The 19,538-nt window shown below is 43.1% G+C and overlaps 1 protein-coding gene across 1 annotated transcript in view; it reads left to right on the top strand.

The window, feature by feature from the left end:
- Nucleotides 1-19,538, top strand: part of PRKAR1B (protein kinase cAMP-dependent type I regulatory subunit beta) — a 128,064-nt gene that overhangs the window by 4,366 nt on the left and 104,160 nt on the right. Inside the window, exon 3 of the mRNA XM_005289159.5 lies at nt 13,842-14,012. Coding sequence (XP_005289216.1) covers nt 13,842-14,012 — 171 coding nt within the window. The remainder of the gene's footprint in view (nt 1-13,841; nt 14,013-19,538) is intronic.

Here is a 19,538-nt window from a genome sequence, read left to right as displayed (position 1 = left end):
CTAATCATTTTTGTTGCTCTCCGCTGGACTCTTTCCAATTTTTCCACATCCTTCTTGTAGTGTGCGGCCCAAAACTGGACACAGTACTCCAGATGAGGCCTCACCAATGTCGAATAGAGGGGAATGATCATGTCCCTTGATCTGCCGGCAGTGCCCCTACTTATACAGCCCAAAATGCCGTTAGCCTTCTTGACAACAAGGGCACACTGTTGACTCATATCCAGCTTCTTATCCTTTGTAACCGCTAGGTCCTTTTCTGCAGAACTGCTGCCCAGCCATTCGGTCCCCAGTCTGTAGCAGTGCATGGGATTCTTCCGTCCTAAGTGCAGGACTCTGCACTTGTCCTTGTTGAACCTCATCAGGTTTCTTTTGGCCCAATCCTCTAATTTGTCTAGGTCCCTCTGTATCCTATTCCTACCCTCCAGCATATCTACCACTCCTCCCAGTTTTGTGTCATCTGCAAACTTGCTGAGGGTGCAGTCCACACCATCCTCTAGATCATTAATGAAGATATTGAACAAAACCGGCCCAGGACCGACCCTTGGGGCACTCCGCTTGATACCGGCTGCCAACCAGACATGGAGCCATTGATCACTACCCATTGAGCCTGACGATCTAGCCAGCTTTCTATCTACCTTATAGTCCATTCATCCAGCCCATACTTCTTTAACTTGCCAGCAAGAATACTGTGGGAGACCGTAACAAAAGCTTTGCTAAAGTCAAGGAATAACACGTCCACTGCTTTCCCCTCATCCACAGAGCCAGTTATCTCGTCATAGAATCCCTATCCCCATATGGAACCTCATTAAAGTAGTGAGGTTCCATATGGGTTCGGGGCATCACATGCAGAATCAGGACCCAAGAGTGCAAAACTGGTGAATCCTGCACTTTGATGGCTTGTGATGGCTCGATTTATAATTCGTAAACAAAAGTCAAGAGAATTACTTCAAAAAGCTTCTATCCTGTTTTTAATACAAACTAGAATAAAATAGCCTAACCAATAATGAGTACAGCCCCAAACAGTCCATTTCTTCCAAGCCACCTCCTCCCCAAATGCCCAAGGGAAGAAAAAGTGGACTTTGCAGCATTCCTGGAATGTAAACAAATCCTGGGTCTGTTGGATCAAAGGTGCAGTTGTCTAAGCCAAACATTAGTCACAGAGAACACACCTATAGTGTTGCTAAGGGAATATCTCTTGCCCAACAAAGGATAAAATGTTAATAAAACCCTTGTTTACTGTTATAGTATTAAACCGTTAAGTGTGGTCTGGGGTTCCATGGAAAGTTCTTGCTGACTTATTCACATTGAAACAACGGCCATTAAAAATTTTTAACCTTTTGTTAAACACACAAGCAAGGACAGAAAACAGTTAAAGCATTTGGAACTTAAAGAATTAATTAAGGTTTTCATTTGAACAATTTCCCTTATTCCCATTCTCTTTAGCTATATAGAATCTTTTACAGGGGGATACCTCTGCTTGATGGACTTTTTAGATGGTATTAACTGTCCTTTTTGCGGAAAAGAGAAATAACTTGTCTGGTTTCCTTTAGGACAAAACCAAGCAAACACACACACCAAGGAAGAAAGAAAGGATACCAAAAGAGCGAACCTAGTTTCTGTCTCTAATGTTCTTTCTTGCTTGCATCCTAGCTGCTGGAAATGGCAGGCAGAGCATACTATCTTATCAGCCACTCTGTGTATGTCTACACACTGCAATTAAACACCAGAGGCTGGCCCATATCAGCTGATTTGGGCTTGCAGGGCTTGGGCTGCGGGGCTGTAAAATTGCTACGTAGATGCTCGGGCTGGAGCCTGGGCTCTTGGACCCTCCCCACTTTGAGGGGTCCCAGGGCCGCCCGGGGGGGGGGCAAGTGATGCAATTTGCCCCGGGCCCTGCAGGGGCCCCCACGAGAGTTTTTAAGGGCCCCTGGAGCGGGGTCCTTTACTCGCTCCGGGGCCCCCGGAAAACTCTAGTGGGGCCCGGGCACCTGGAGCTTCTTCTGCTCCAGGTCTTCAGCAGCAATTCGGCGGTGGGGGGGTCCTTCCACTCTGGGACCCGCCACCGAAGTGCCCCAAAGACCCGCAGTGGAGGGTCCTTCCGCCCCAGGACCTGCCGCCGAAGTGCCCCTGCCGCCGAAGACCCCAGGCCCCCTGAATCCTCTGGGCGGCCCTGAGGGGTCCCAGAGCTTGGGCTCCAGTCTGAGCCCAAACATCTGCACTGCAGTTTTACAGACCCATCGCCCAAGTCAGCTGACCCAGGCTGTTTAAAGGCATTGCTTTTAGCTTGCGTTTCTGGTCAGACTTACAGCAATGTTGCAAAGGATGGAGTTGTCTTGTCTGGCTAAGCAAGGCTTTTGTTAAACAGAAGGGGGAAAAAAAGAGGAGAAACAAGATGGGGAGAAAAATGACACATTTAGAAGGGGGCAGCTGTAGGAACTTTGGGGCTTACTTTTTAGATATGATTAGGATTTAGGTGAATCCCGTTTCTACCAATATTTGTCTCTAACTTTTTCTTGCTTTCATAAACAATTTTATATAGCTGGCTGAGTTGCACTTTTGTTACCTTGGATAATTTAGAATATGGATAGTCACTGCACAACACACTCTTTGAAATTGAGGGGGCTCAAGTTTGAGCATGTTAACTGATTGCTGCTGTGGCAATATCACACAAGGAGAGAGGAGGTCTCTGTTAAGTAAAGCAATACATATTAGTTGTAGTAATTTATTTTACTTGTTAGGAAAACCTGAATCTCTGAAATTGTGCTCTTAAGAACCATGTGTCAGAAATAAATTAGAGCATCACTTAACTCCCTGTCTTAGTTTACATTTGTCCTTGTGACAATACCTTCCCAATTCTCTAAGTGGGGAATTGCTAGACCGGAATTCATTGGCAAACTCTGAGGGAAAGTTGCTCATTATCTGCCCTTACTTTGAGATGTATCCTTTGCTTTTAGTTTCTGATTATCAAGTGTTTTAAAGCCCTAATACAGAACGGTGCTTAAGCACATGCCTATCTTTAAGCATGAGTAGTCCCATTGACTTTCAAAAAACATTGACTTCAATGAGACAAGCATATAAGTAACTTGAAGCACATGAGTGAAGTACCTTGCTGAATTAAGGTAATAAAGTCCAAAAGAAATGCTGGATCTGTCATTGTCCAGTGGCAGAATTTCATCAGTTTGTGATAGAATTTTAAGACTTGTTTAAATATCTTGCCAGCTCCTGATTCCCTCAGTGGCCTCTGCTATTTTGAAAGGGGTTTACAACCTCATGTGACCCAGCTCTCTTCAAGTGTAGTGATTTCATTTTGGGGTTTTAATTGTTTTTCGGCATTAGCACAATGGTATTTGCAACATCTTCCCTATTCAATGGCCCTAGCAGTGCCACCATAGCACGGATTAGAAAATGATTTAATTTCTAGTGGAAAACTGGATTGGGGGTTGGCTAGCTTGATAAGGAGTAACATCACTGTTGCTTGGGGTAATTTATATCTGGAGAAAAGCTACGGCAATATTTTTTGTTAATTCTTCAAACAAAAGATAAGCAGCTATTGACTCATTTCTCGAGTATACAAAATTCTACCTAAACTAAAGTGCCTCAAAATAAGCATTTTAAGGGCACAAGCATCAGTTCAGAAATATCCACGGATCTGACAAGAGTCATTCATACTCAAATTAAAGTAATAAGAACATAAGAACGGCCAACCTGGGTCAGACCAAAGGTCCATCTATCCCAGAATCCTGTCTTCTGACACTGGCCAATGCTGGGTGCTTCAGAGGGAAGTCAGCTGGTCGCAGCTCATAGTCTGCTTGAAACTGTTTAAATGCAAACGTACCATTGTTAAAATTTATAGGGCAAGTTCACACCTCTCTTGGTGCTATTCCTTCATTCTGTCTTGTTGCAGTCTCAGTAAAATGGCAGTAATTTGATTTACATTGCGACAGCTATTTTTGCATTCAGAACAGCTAAAAGCTTCAGTTTTTTTAAAAAGAAAGCTGAAATTGAAGAGCATACAGCAAAATATCTGGGAATTGCATAAGCATGCAGATTCAATGCAGGCCTAGTTTGCCCTAAGTAGTGGATGAGATTTTTAATGTTTATAATCGACAGTCTTGGAGACTGTTGTCTTTTATTTATCTATAGCAAAGGCAGAAGTGGTGCAAGCACTCAGAATGCCCCCCCATTGTTTTAGAGAGACCACTTCTAAGGTCTTGTCTACATTAGGGAACCTCACACCCATTTTTTAGCTCCAGTATAAGCTCTTGCATAGACTGGGCAAAGGTATTTTTACAGCCATGGTTAGATGTTACAGTGGCAAAAATCCCTATGCTAGGTTTATGCTAGAATTTATACCACTGGTAAAAGCATTGCATGATTGCTTAAAAACTGATCAAGGATTCCTAGTATAGATTTATCTTGGTACAAGGGCAATTCAGTCTTTATTCTAATTCAGTGCCTGGTCTGCCTGCTGTGAATACCAGCACAGGTACTGCTTGTGATAATTAATTTCAAAAGAGTTCAGCATTGGTCGAACACTCCTCTTATTGATGTCACTGGTGCTAGAACTACGCTGATTTTTCTTGTCAAGGATTTGGTTCTGTTACTTTACATGGCTTAGCTGTTCTTTCACTAATTTGGTTTGCTGTTGCATGTGAAATGCCTGTGACTATATAATACCGACTCTTCATGTAAGGTCAAAGTTTAGGATGCAGACAGATGAAAGATTCCATTCCTTTCTCCTGTGATGCATGTTAAATTGTCTTTCCCCATATCCTTTCTGTCAGTGTGTTGGGCAAGGCTTCCCAAGAGCCTTTTAAGTAAGGCTGCAGCTAGTTTAGTCATGGCCAAAAGATCATTGTCTTTAATCAAGGACACTAACCTAATTTCTAAATTACTTTATTTCATTTTCTTCTGGTTGTAGAAGATGCTTTGGGAAAAGTCTGGATCAGGCTATTAAAGCGGTGTCAAACAGCTTTGCGCATATTAACCACTCTAAATAAAGTGCATGGGAGATAGAAATAATAACAAATAAAATGGAAATGTAAAATTGGTATAAATTGGATCTACCTTGAAACATGTTTAAGAAACTGGGCAAGACTGAGAGAGTTTGGTTTTAAAGTAAACAGACACTATCAAGTGCTTTTAAACAATATTTCTCTAACCATTGTGCCAGGTGGTGTCAGCAGCAACAAGAGACAGGTTTAATATGTAGGGGTTCCTCTTAAAATTACAAAATCTACCCCTCTCTTGAGTTCCCACCCAGAAATCTAACTAACTGCCTCCACTCGGTGCCTCTAATAGGCCGTACTTGCTCACTTTCAAGCACTGAGTCTGTGTAAGAACAAAAAAGAAAACTTTTTTTCTGGTTCACCAACATCAAATCTACTCTGGAGGAATATTGTTTAGCTATAAGAATAGCATTTAGAGAAGCACCAGAAGCTTATGACAGTTGTGCTTTAAAAAAAAAAAAATTAAGTAAATCTGGATTTTTCAAAGGAAAAATCTTAAAGACACATGGCACCAAATTATGTCTGTTTTGATCAGTGACATTTTAAAAGAAAGGTCTGTTGCAAAACCTTGTGAGCTTAATAGTTTGCAGCCTTTCTGGGTAAATATTAGTGATAAAAGGATATTAATGAAGAACTAGGGTTACCATACTTAACACATAAAAAAAGAGGACCCTCCTTGGGGTCCTGGCCCCGCCCATTTCCCCACCCCCAGCCCTGCTCCAACTCCGCCCTTCCCCGCCCCAACCCCGCCCTAACTCCGCCCCCTCCTCCCTCCCACTCCCAGCCACACGGAAAGGGCTGCCCGAGCGCTACCGGCTTCACGGTTTGCCGGGCAGCCCCCAGACCCTGCGTCCCTGGCCGGCGCTTCCCCAGTGCAGTTGGAGCCCGGGAGGGGAAGCGCCCAGCCGGGGGCGCAGGGTCTGGAGGCTTCCCGGCAAACCGTGAAGCCGGTAGCGCTTGGACTTCGCACAGCCCCTATGCCTCTGGACCCTGCGCCCCCAGCCGGGCACTTCCCCTCCCGGGCTCCGGCGGCGCAGGGTCCGGAGGCATGGGGGCTGCCCAAAGCCCGTAGTGCTCGGCTCTTAAACAGAGCCGAAGAGTCGGGGAGGAGCAGAGCCACCGTGGCCGGAGGCTCTGCTCCTCCCCTGACTCTTCGGCTCTGTTTAAGAGCCGGGTTGCCCGAGCGCTACCGGCTTCGGGCAGCCCCCATGCCTCCGGACCCTGCGCCCCCGGCCGGGCACTTCCCCTCCCGGGCTCCGGCGGTGCAGGGTCCGGAGGTATGGGGGCTGCCCAAAGCCCGTAGTGCTCGGCTCTTAAACAGAGCCGAAGAGTCGGGGAGGAGCAGAGCCGCCGCGGCCGGAGGCTCTGCTCCTCCCCTGACTCTTCGGCTCTGTTTAAGAGCCGAGCTGCCCCAGCGCTACCGGCTTCGGGCAGCCCCCGTGCCTCCGGACCCTGCGCCGCTGGAGCCCGGGAGGGGAAGTGCCCGGCCGGCGGCTGGGGTCCGGAGGCAAGGGGGTTGCCTGAAGCCCATAGCGCTCGGGCAGCTCGGCTCTTAAACAGAGCCGAAGAGTCAGGGGAGGAGCAGAGCAGCCGCGGGAGGGGAAGTGCCCGGCCGCATTTTCCCGGACATGTTCGGCTTTTTGGCAATTCCCCCCGGACAGGGGTTTGATTGCCGAAAAGCCGGACATGTCCGGGAAAAACCGGACGTATGGTAACCCTAGAAGAACAAGTCTACTCAACCCTGACCCCATTTAAAGGCCCCTGGCACCTTTACTAATTACTCTTTTTTTACTGATCCATCTCCCATCTTTATGTCTTCTTCCATACGGCCTACTATTCATGAATCCTCAACCCAGCCTACTGTGGGCCAACAGCCTCCTACTTTAAATTCCTTCTTAGAATTCACTTAATCCAAAAACCCATTTAACCCTAGCTCCCTTCCCCCTACACCATGAAGTGATAGTGAATCAGAGAGAAACTAAACCAACCTGTGGAACTATTGAGATGTTTTTAAAGCAAATGGTGAAATTATCAACTTACTTTTCTTGCATCCTGTCCGCCACATACCTAGTGTCTATATGTGAGTGCTATATAAATAATACATGATAGTAATTTACTGTGTAATTTTGTTTCTAAAACATTCTGAAATGCCACAGGGACTTGGGGATGGAGATTATCTACAGAACATGAAAAAGAAATTTGTCTCTAAGCCTGATGAGTTTCCAGGAAGTAGTGTCACAGACTTAATGTGTCATTTTCTATCCATAATTTTGTTTTTTTCTCTCCATTTATTAGTCTTCGCTTTTCAGCAGTATCATTTAATCAGTAAACGCAAGCAAAGAAATTTAGGAACTGATTTTTCAGGATGCCAATTTGATTTGCAGAGTGTTATCAGATCAGAACCACATCTTTTTGGTACCTCCATCATTTACGAACGCACTGTAAATACATCGGAAGCATGTTGGGGGAGAACAGTGAGGTGTCGTGGAACATGGATAACTGAGGAGCGATACCACAAATAGGAGTTTTTGAGGCGCCCTCATAGTTTACCTCACAGAAATTATCATTTTTTCTTCCTGTGCTCTAAGGGCCAATTTCTGCCACCCTTACACTAAATAAATCCTTATTCCTCAGATAGTCTCACTGAGTTCAATGGCGTTATTTGTGGATTTAGGTATTCCCCAGTATAAATGAGAATAACAGAATTTGGCTGTAAGTAAACAGCTGTGGATTTGGCATTGTACATCCTGTAATATTGGCAAAGTTGAAAACTTTCACGGAGAAGCATTGATGTTGCTGAAAGTGCAGCAAAATATCCTTGCAGTTCAGTCTGAAGTGATGTTTATCTATTAGAAGTGAAGCTGTTTTAGGTGATTTTTTCTTCACATACTAGATATATATACAGATGTATACTTGGCTTGGATTTTAAAAAGCAGAACCTTTGGCTACAGTTCTCTCTGTTTCGTAATATGAGTTTTTAAACATTGAAAATATCTTCTGTCTTTTGTAACATAACCTTGCTACTTTATAGTGAAGTATATATAAAAAACTAGGGCAATGGTGGTGATGGAATGAGATTCTGCAAGGCATTGAAGTGGAAGACAAGTTTTAATGCGATACAAGAGGTAAGAGGAAGCCAGTGAAGGGATTCAAAGATGAACGGGATGTAGGCAGAATCAAAGAAGAGAGTATCAGAGGGGTAGCCATGTTAGTCTGAATCTGTAAAAAGCAACAGAGGGTCCTGTGGCACCTTTAAGACTAACAGAAGTATTGGGAGCATAAGCTTTTGTGGATAAGAACCTCACTTCTTCAGATGCAAGTAATGGAAATCTCCAGAGGCAGGTATAAATCAGTATGGAAGATTTCCATTACTTGCATCTGAAGAAGTGAGGTTCTTACCCACGAAAGCTTATGCTCCCAATACTTCTGTTAGTCTTAAAGGTGCCACAGGACCCTCTGTTGCTTTTCAAAGAAGAGAGGAATGTTTTGGCAATAGTATTTTGCTTAGATCATTGTATTGGTACAGCTGCGCCTCTGCAACGCATCTGGTGAAGACGCTCTGCCGACGGGAGAGCTCTCTCTTGTTGGAATAATAAAACCACCTCCACAAGCGGCAGAAGCTATGTTGGCGGGAGATGCTCTCCCACTGACATAGCGCTGTGCACACAGGCACTTGTGTCGGTGTAACTTATGTCACGCAGGGAGGTGGTTTATTCACACTCCTGAGCAACATAAATTCTGCCGACATAGGCTGTAGTGTAGACATAGCGTAAGAAATGGATAAGGACATTAGTGGTAGGGGATGGATATTAAAAGACAGATTTCAGAGATGCCATAGAAGAAGAAATGACAGCATTTAACAGCCTGGCTGTAGGTGGGGCAATGCTAAGGATTGGGTCAAAAAGCCCCACTAAAGTTACAAGCCCATATGATGGGGCAGATAGTGGAGTTGTCTGTGGTGATGATGACAGGATTGGATGGGAAGATAAGTTCATTTTTCTCCCTGTTGAGATGTAGATGGAGGGGGGACATCTGTGAGGAGCTGACAGAAAGGCAGTCAGAGACGTGAGGACTGCAGAGTCAGAGGAATGGGGTAGAGAACTCCAAAATTCCTATCAACTTCAATAGGCTTGGAATGAATCCCATAATGAGATCAATCCGCACTGCCAGCAAAGTGAATAGTTTGACCTAATAAGTCTTTTGCAGTTCTAATCTTTATAATTCCAGGTGGCAGTCTCTAGCAATAACTGAATGGTCATGAAAACTGAATTACTTTCTCCTTCCTAGCGGTGATCACTCCGGGTCAGTTCTGGGGGCAAAAATCAGGAAGATTGATCAGTCATTAACAGTGTTGTACATTGTCTGTGGATAAATAGGACACAGACTTCAGGGCCATCAATTAGGAAACTTTCTTGAGGACTAAACTTGGAAAACGAGAAAATATTTCAGTTGGAGAGCACTCTCTGTGGGTGGCAGTTTTAGAACGAAGTGAATAACTTGTGGGGAGCAAAGTGGAAATCACTTAATGAAACTTAATGGGCAGCGTTGCTTTTGAAAGTCTTTCTGGAATGTTATTGTAAAGCTATATACTGATTTGGACCTTGTCAAGTGTCATAGGTCTCTATGCTTTCACATTGTGAGTTTTCAGACAATGACTGAGCATGAAAAGCAGATACAGGAGGAGGAACTACTGAAAATGAATATCTCCTTGAAAATGTACCAACTCAGAAAGAAGAGAGTCTGTGGGTCAGGAAACATACTCTTGAACTGAAGTATGAAAGGAAGGAACTAACTCAAACACTTGTTCAGCATTGTGACTAGTTGCAATGCTTTGGCTCATACCCTATGAAAACACTAATTGGAGAACTAAATGACCTATTATTTTGAGGTCAGCACACTAAATTCTTTTGTGTCATGCTCCAAAACCTCTCAGGACAAGTTCCTTAGCTACAGTCACACATACATTAGATAAACAGGCCACTGCAGACATTTACATTTTTATTTTTTTAAATTCTAGGCAAGGATGACATTTCTTGTTTCCTTTCCAATTTTTGTTCCTAATCCTACATCCACCCAAGCTGCCAACTGCAGTACTCCAAGTTCACAGTCCAACTCCCTTTGAATTTGCTGGCAATATTATGGACTGCCTTGAATTTTATGATATTTGATCAGGACCCAGATGATTTTGGTGGCAGTAGGATCACACTCCTTGTAGATGAAATGGTTTATATTATTGTAAGGCAGTGATGTGGATTTGTAACTTCTGGGTGTGTTGATGTGGTTCCACTATAGTCGTGACTTAACACATTTCAGGCCCAAGTCTCCTTTTGCTACCTCAGTGTAAGTTTGGAGTAATTCCATTGAAGTCAGTGCAGTTACTAGTGTAAAAGTCAAGAAAATAAGGTGCTTGCTATTGGATTTGATCCTATACTACCACCTGTTATACAGTGGTCTAGTGTGTATGCCTATTTTCTCCATAGACTATCATTTTAAATTGGAAATATGATTTCCCTGCTGTTGTGAATTCTCTGTGCCATTCCAATAGAGAGTGAGAGAGCCTGTTGTCATGCCAACAAAAGAATGGTGAGGTGTTTACTTGAAAGTGAGTTCTGTACAAGCATTCATAGCAAGCTATGTCTGATGATCAGTGTTTGAACTAACCTTAAGAGAGTCTGTTCTTCCTTCAAAATATTTGCTCTGTTTATGTAGTTTTACCCCAGGATATAAGGAAGATGGCTATTTGAGAGCAATACCCTGGACACAGTGTATGCTTTTGTTTTCAAAAAGCACTCTTGAGTTCAGTAATGGAAAGCATACCTAGACTACAAATAGCGGCACATGGAAAAGCCAACCAGTCAACTGTCTGCTGCTTATATAAAGAGAGTTTGTAGCGAAGAGACTTCTTTTTAAAACGAATCCTATGGTAACTCACTTTTATAATTATTTAATATTTTTTGTTGTATACTGTATTTGGGTTTAAGAGGAGTGTGAATTGTGATATTTTACCTCACTGAGCCTTTTACGAATTTGTACTGTACTAGGGGACATATTAGTTATTAATTCTTCACAAATGCCTATTATACAATATACAAAAAACAAGAAAAAGCATGTGTGTAATATTCAGACATTGCAAATAAATCATTTTCTGTAGTAATATATGTCATGTATGAAAAGAAAGTGTAAGTGCAAAGTAACATTATATAATTATTTACCTGACTATCTGGTTTTAATAGTGTACCTTTTATTGTACTTTCAGAATTAAAGTGTTTACTAGCAGAATATTGTCTTCTTAGAAGGAGTATGGATTTTTAGGTTTGCAATCAAGTGTCTGGAGAAACTGTATATAGTTTTGGCCACTCTGAATGAACAGAGTTTATTATACAACTGAAGAATTACATGAAGTTAAAAACGCAGTGTGGGTTATTAATATTTGAAATTCTGCAAAAATATATCAGTTTGATGTTGGTAAACAGGTATTAATTAAAATTAGAGATGCACAGAACTTTTGTATGTTCTTTAAGAATGTTTGCTTTGCTGTCACTGGATACTTCTACTCAATAAGACAGTGCATCCAGACCCTTACTGTGTGTGTTGTGGGGAGGAATCTGGTGAGAATGTTCTGTATGATTAATTGTTCTGAGAGTGTATGAAAATCTAGTCTAGCCATCCTCTAAGCACATGATTTATAGTTTGAGATAGAATTGAAGAAATTTTCATAGCTTGGAGCTCTATTTTGCAAGTTGGTGAATACTCCCATAAAATCAGTTTGTTCTGTGCCTGTACAGCACCAAGCACAATGGGTCTTGCAGTAGTGCCTAGGATTCCAAATAATAAAGGGAGCTCGTCTCCCACAGGAGCACACTCGGCATGCTGCAGAATCAAGCCTTTCGTCAGCCCAGAAGTTGTATTTCTCTGTTGGTCTCCAGAAAAGTTCAGTAATCTAGATCTTAAAAATTATCTTTGACCAAAACAGGGATGTGCTGGGAGCTGTCATTTTGAATTATGCAGCTTGAGAAATAATAATTTTATGCCTTAACCCAGCCACCAGCAATATAATCAGTGTTGATGTAAAAAGTACTTTTGGATTAAGAAAGGACACCGTATCAGTGAGAGTGGGGAAAGTGACTAGCACAAGACCAGAAATGATAAGCAGCATAGCTGGATTTGTCAGACATTCATAAACATCGATGGCAAATCATGTATTAATCATCTGTTTTTCTTACAAGCTTTAAAGTTGTGGACATGTGCCAGTAAAACAGGACACATTTTATGTAGCACACTCTTTTCTGGTGTCATACCTGATGAGCTAACCGTAACTCATTTCCTGTGTCAACAAAACCAACTGGTTAAGATGGTAATTAACCACATGTCTATCACTGGTACCCTCATCCTTCCTCCTCCACTCCCTCCATGTGTTGCACACAAATTAGATAAGAATTTCCAAGACAGGGGCTGTTTTTTGGTATCCCCATCCAGCACAATGGGGCACTAATCTTACTGGGGACTTTGAGTGCTACTGTGAAAGTAGTTTTGTTAAATTAAATTCTGGGGAAGTTAAACAAATTCAGTGGATCGGGATACATTTTGATAAACATCACTGACTGCCACACACATTTGTAACTCCCAGGATTTCTCCCCCATACTGTTTCTCTCCCCTGTTAGTCCCTCTTCAGGGATTCCCCATCGTTTTCTATATTGTTTTCCAGGAGTGGCAATTTGGAACACAGCCTTTCTTTTGGCCAGCTGGCGCTAAACCAGCCATCAATTTTCATTGTACTCCAGGGACTGACTCAGATCTCATTTATTCAGTTTTTACATGGATGTAACTCTATTGACTTCAGGGGAGTTGCTTACACTGTCATAAATCAGGAGTGAGATTAGAATTGGTCCCCAGCAGTGGAGATTCCAGAATATGCAACCTCTTGAAAAAGGTCAGCCAGCATTTTTGCTGTGTTCTGGTGAGAGAGAGAGAGTCAGGTCTAGCAGTATGGCACTTTATTATGCATAATAGAGTCCTTGATGGGTTAGGTGGCCCAGTGGTTAGCAAACCCAGTGCCACCTCCTGGTACCACCCCTTCCCAGAGGCCACGCCCCCCACACTACATTCCCCCCCGCTCGGTGGCTCGCTCTCCCCCACCCTCACTTACTTTCACTGGGCTGGGGTAGGGGGTTGAGGTGTGGGAGGGGGTGAGGACTATAACTGGGAGTGCAGGCTCCAGGGTGGGGCCAGAAATGAGGGGTTCAGGGTGCAGGAGGGGGCTCCGGGCTGGGGCAGGGAGCTGGGATGGAGGAGGGGGTGAGGACTCTGGCTGGGGGTGCATGCTCTGGGGTGGGGGTGGGGATGAGGGATTTGGAGTGTGGGAGGAGGCTGCAGGTTAAGGCAGGGGGTTAGGGTGTGGGAGGGGATGAGGGCTCTGGGCTGGGGGTGATGGCTCTGCAGTGGGGCCAGGCATGAGGGGTTTGGGGTGCAGGAAGGGGCTCCAGGCTGGGGAGTGGGGCCGAGGGATTTGGAGTGTGGGAGGGAGCTGCGGGTTGAGGCAGGGGGTTGGAATGGGGCCAGGGATGAGGGGTTTGGGGTGCAGGAAGGTGCTCCAGGTTTTGGGGGGGAGCTCAGGGCTGGGGCAGGAGGTTGGGGCTTGGTGTTGGGGCGTGGGATTACCTCGGGCAGCTCCTGATCAGCGATGCAGCATGCTGCCTGTCCTGGCACCACACTGCGCACGCCCTGGAAGCAGCCAGCAGGTCCGGGTCCTAGGCAGGGGGGCCAGGACCCAGGAGGCACAGCCCCCCCAGCTCCCATTGGAAAATAAATCTCTGTCTTCTTTTCGCTTACAGGAAGAATGCAAACAAATATTGGCTCGGCAGAAATCTAATTCTCAGTCAGATTCTCATGATGATGAGATTTCTCCTCCTCCTCCAAACCCGGTGGTGAAAGCTCGACGCAGAAGGGGAGGTGTCAGTGCTGAGGTGTACACTGAGGAAGATGCTGTTTCTTATGTTAGAAAGGTAACGTGTTTGTAACATAGACTTCAGAATCAAATAGTTGCTATCAAGTGATCTGTTTACATTTTACTCTGTAAAACATCATTTGCAATGGTTGGGTCATTTTATATTGCCACTGTTTCTGAAGAAATGCCAAGCACAAATTAAGAATAAACAAAGCAAGAACTAGAAGTTTACAGTCTGTGGAAGCCCTGGACTCTACTTCATGGAGCTCTTTCAACCAAATCAATTTATGTTTATAAAATTGAATGTGTTTAATCTTTGGCTGGTGGTCCCAAGAGCATGGACTTTTGCTCATCTTGCCATTAACAGACATAGGCTTTAGCCCCATCATAATCTTAAATTCCCCTCCAGCCATTATTTCAGAGTGCCATGAGATGTGCATGGCAATTTGTAGGCTAATCTAAGACAAGGAGATCAGTCCCTGCAGAGCTTTCATGAAAAAGCAGATAAGATTTACCACACCAGTGCTCCTGTTTGGGTCAGTTTGCTGTGGAAATTCCCAATGGAAGCACCTGAGGGTATAAATAGTGCTTAACCTAGTCAGATATGGTGGTTCAGTTCTGTGATCTGTAATCAAGCAAGACTCCTATTGGGCAGAATTTGACTCATATGAGCTTTCCCCAATGCTTTAAACTGAGGATGTATCTCAACGTGCACTATTCAGAAGTTATCAGCCCCCTCTGACATTTCCTTCAGAAATTTTAAGGTCATTTCTACAGAGACAAGGTGGGTGAGGTAATATGTTTTATTGGACCAAGTTCTGTTGGTGGAGCAGATAAGCTTTCAAGCTTCACAGAACTCTTCCTCAGGACTGGAAAAGGTAGCCATAGTGTGACAGCTAAGTACATGGCGGGACAGATTGTTGAGCATAAGGAGTTTGCACATGTTATAGGAGACCACGTAAAATGAAGTGGGCACTTAAACACATTTGCAGTCCTATGGCAAAGGAGGTGTGGTAGGCAGAAGAGTGCATTACAAATTGTTGGCATGGGCCATAAAACTTGCGTCTCTGTTAAATCCATGGTTTTTAGTTCCCAGGCTCATCTTTTGAAGGTGTTGTGCAGATTATTTCTGAGCATGTAGGTCAACTCTTACATCACTGGCATGGATTTATTTTTATTTTCATTAGATGAGGTCTTTCATTATTTAATTAGACTTCCCACATTAATCTTCAGGTATTTCTAATGTTATATTAGAGATTCATAAAGTATTAAACTTGGCTTTGCAGAAGCTTTGCATATCTTAGATGAATCAATAAGTGACACCAGAAATACTGGACATTATGGGCCAGATTTTCAAGCGCTCAGTCCCCACAGTTGGGCTCAGGTGTACAAAACAGCTCTGCACCCACCATTTCCTATTGTGACATTTATTGACAAATTTTAAGAATAACTGAGCATCCAGTGTGTAGAAGATCTGGCCCTAATTGTGGATTCTGAGCTCTCTAAAAACCATTGGCCTATAATACATAGTACGGTAGTATTTTTAATTAGAAATATTAACTTGTTAAAAATCAACATGAATATTTGTTGTCCTGCAAGGGATCCACATAGGCTGCCTGGCTCCCTTTCCAGGATTGGCCCATGAATGCCAATTTACACATGTGCAACTGTTTCAATAATTTCATTGCTTTTGGGTGTCAACATTATTGTAGGCATCTGGTGTCAATGGGTGGAAAGATTTTTTTTCTTCACTAGCAAATGTTGGCTAACAGTTACCTCCAGCAACAGCTGTTGCTCCAATGTCTGAAGTAGCTCTCCCACCAAAAAGAGTTTATTTTATAGGAACACATTTTGTCAACCATTACTTTTGGGCAGAGTATTTTTTTCTGTTCGTGGTTGTGCATGCCTTTGTCATCCTTTTATGGTATGAGCTCACTGCCTGCTATTGCATCTTCCCTCACAAGAAACAGACACCTGGGAGAGCTTTCAGCCTAAAGCCAATTAGAGAAGAGTATTCTCCCAGCATTTAAGTCAAATAATGCTGGCAACTATCCAGCACATTTTATCCAGTACATTTTAAAAAACGCTATAGTTAAACTGTTAATGCATGGTACTGTTTAAAAAAGCATTTACATGATATTTTAAAAGGCACTTTCAACTACTTAGTATTTTCTCTCCACAGTTCTTAATATCTCCTTTAGAAACTTTAACCCCTCCCCCCACATTTATCTCTGCTCATTACGGGCCCAATCCAACTCTTCTGAAGATCAGTGGAAGTGTTCCTCCATATTCCTTTGGATTGTTTTCTTATGTTCCTAACTGAACCTGAAATTAACACAACTTTGTTTGTTTCCTTCTATCAACAATGATGTCAGGACAGGCTCACAGTGAGTCTTGACAGGCAGTTGCTGCAAAGCTTGAAGTACAGTACAGATTATTTACTGTGTTCTGCATAGAGATGATATGAAATTAATTTCTTAGAAGCAGACTGTGTTTAAATAATATTCTAGGGGGATATTTGTAATGCTAAGAAATAAAGAACTAGGAGGTTGTGTTGGAATACTTTCTTCAGTGTCATCAGCACATGAATCTACTCAGGATGGGTGACAGAGCCACCTACAATGCAGATATGAAAGGAGAAAATGACATATGGAACATCCAGGATGTTTCCAGCCTCTCTAGAATCATGCAGCAAGAGACCAGGACTAGAACTCACACCAGTGTTTCTCTGGCAGGATAGGACACTAACAATAAGCTCTGAGCTTTTCTCATAGTGAGCTAGCTTGCGTCTAACTCTTATTTTGATATTAGGAATTCTGACTCTCTACTCAAGTGAAGGTGAAATGTTGCCCTCTGGTAAGTATATGTGCTTCCATTGACTTCTCTACACCTTTGACTAGAGGAAATCAATGGGAGCTGAAACAACGAGGAGTCCTTGTGGCACCTTAGAGACTAACAAATTTATTTGGGCATAAGCGTTCGTGGGCTAAAACCCACCTCATCAGATGCATGGAGTGAAAAATACAGTAAGCAGTGTATATATCACAACACAGGAAAAGATGGGAGCTGTGTTGGTGAAGATAGAATTCAGTCTTTGAGCCTTTACCAAGGTGGCTGTCACATTATTCTGTACCAGATATGTACTGGCTACAGAGCTTGCTTATACAGACCAGATGTGTTCATCATAAGATCCTTTAATGCTCTGCCAGCTATGGCAGAAGTTTGTTTAAATAAGGTATTTTACACATAGTGCCACCTAGTGACTAAACCATATACTATAGAAGGGGTCGGCAACCTTTCAGAAGCGGTGTGCCGAGTCTTCATTTATTCACTCTAATTTAAGGTTTCGCGTGTCAGTAATACATTTTAATGTTTTTAGAAGGTCTCTTTCTATAAGTCTATAATATATAACTAAACTATTGTTGTATGTAAAGTAAATAAGGTTTTTAAAATGTTTAAGAAGCTTCATTTAAAATTAAATTAAAATGCAGAGCCCCCCGGACCGGTGGCCAGGACCTGGGCAGTGTGAGTGCCACTGAAAATCAGCTCGCGTGCCGCCTTCGGCCTGCGTGCCATAGGTTGCCTACCCCTGTACTATAGTTTAGCATACCATTATAGCAGGCTCTCAAACTTTTTTACTGGTGACCCCTTTCACATAGCAAGTCTCTGAATGTGACCCCCCCTTATAAATTAAAAACACTTTTTTATATATTTAACACCATTATAAATGCTGGAGGCAAAGTGGGGTTTGGGGTGGAGGCTGACAGCTTGCGACCCCCCATGTAATAACCTTGTGACCCCCTGAGGGGTCCTGACCCCCAGTTTGAGAATCTCTGCATTATAGACAATGGCACTTTTCCTTAAAATAATTCTAGGGTTGTTCTTTGTTCGACACCTCAAGAGGGTTGTCATGCATCATTCCCCCCACTGGAAATAGCCTTCTTCTGTCTGGGTTGGCAATATGGCTCTCTGGCCTAATCAAGATCCCTTCCCTGCCAGATTAATAAGGGAAGGGACGAACAGCTGAAAACAACCCTTTCTCCCACTGGGAAAATGGCTTACTTCTGCCTAAATTAAGGAGGGGTTAGGGAAAAAACAACAATAAAAGCCCCCAGCCCAAGGCCTGCTCTTCACTCTTGTCTCTTGGGATTTTCCCCCCGCGCAGTTTGAAAGGGATAACAAAAAGAAGTTGTTCAGTCTTTTTAGGCTTCCTCTCACTCACAGCCTCTGTGGGGTCAAAGAGATTCTAAACTAAGCAAAATAAAGCTCATCCCTTTTGAGTGGAGGAAGGACCGTACAGAAGCATATCTCCCGTCCTCACTTATTTCTTCCCCTGTACTCCCTTAAGGGCCCTTTTACATGGAATGAAAGGAAGACTTCCCGTCTTCTCACCTGTCTCCACCCCTCCTGAGTGTCTGTGGCTCATCCTATGGCAAATTGTTAACCCTTTCCCTGCTAGATCAGGATAATGTCTGTCTGTCACAGACACATCCTAAAATACTGTCAGATGCTTTACTTTTCAGACTATAGACTTCACTGGTGATATGAAGGCCAGCTCTTTGTTCTGTGGGATTTCTGCAAAAATGTAGATTGCTCTTCCTTTTGATTATACTCCAGAACTCAAAATATTTTCCTTTTGCTTAATTAACTTCTTTTCTTTAATTAATTTTTTGGTGGGAGATTGGAGACGCTTCCGACATAGGAATGTGTACAGTAACTGAAATAATGCAGGAGTTCTGTTTGCTTCATAAGATTGTGTCAATTGCCAGAATATTTTTTCACCATTATTCATCCTGGAGCATCTTTAAGACAAGGGGAGCAGTAAAGCATTGCCATATATTCCTGTCTCTGACTTGTCTTTCCATTACACCCAGTCTGGTCCTGTCCCTGCATATGATGTCCCGCATCTAGTCAGTGGTCAGCCCGTAGGTCGGACTGACCTTGGTTGCACTTGCATTATTTTCTCTGGCATCCTATCATCTGTTTGATACGGTGTCTCCACCATTGTAATCTTTTTGATTGCAGCCAATCCCAAACCCTGGTTTCACATCCTACTCTCCCTCTAACTTCTTCATTTGTCTTACAATCAATCATTCCATGTTACATCTGCCATCTTCTGAATATCTCTACTGCCTCCAGCCTTCTGATGTCTGCTTCCTTTAATGCAGCTGCTTCCAGACCATACAGTAATACTGTTAATACACTGGTTTGATGTTATGGACTGATAAAGAAAAAAATTTCACAATAAAAAATGAATAGGTCACATGTTTGTATTTTGTAAGGCAGAGAAACATCACTCACGTTTTATGTTTAGAGGTAGACTGCTTCTGATGTTGCTTTGGGGAGAGGAAGTGTATGGAAAGTGTTTTCCTCAGTCTATTAAAAAAATACATGAAATATGAAAGAAGTCTGCGTAGCTACTGTCAGTTCCTGCTGAATTTTTGCCCTGTACTGTATAAGGATATTTTATGAGGTGAGGAGGGGCAAGAGGAGGAGAGACTACCATACATATCTGTTCTCATTGTTATATTAGTAACATTAATTCTTGTACCCAGGCTGTCGAAATTGGAATGTATTGCTTTCT

This window comes from Chrysemys picta, chromosome 10 (assembly GCF_011386835.1).
Source record: "Chrysemys picta bellii isolate R12L10 chromosome 10, ASM1138683v2, whole genome shotgun sequence".
NCBI classification, from domain to species: Eukaryota; Metazoa; Chordata; order Testudines; family Emydidae; genus Chrysemys; species Chrysemys picta.
The sequence above is the reverse complement of the archived record's forward strand: the minus strand, read 5'-3'. Positions and strand labels throughout refer to the sequence as shown.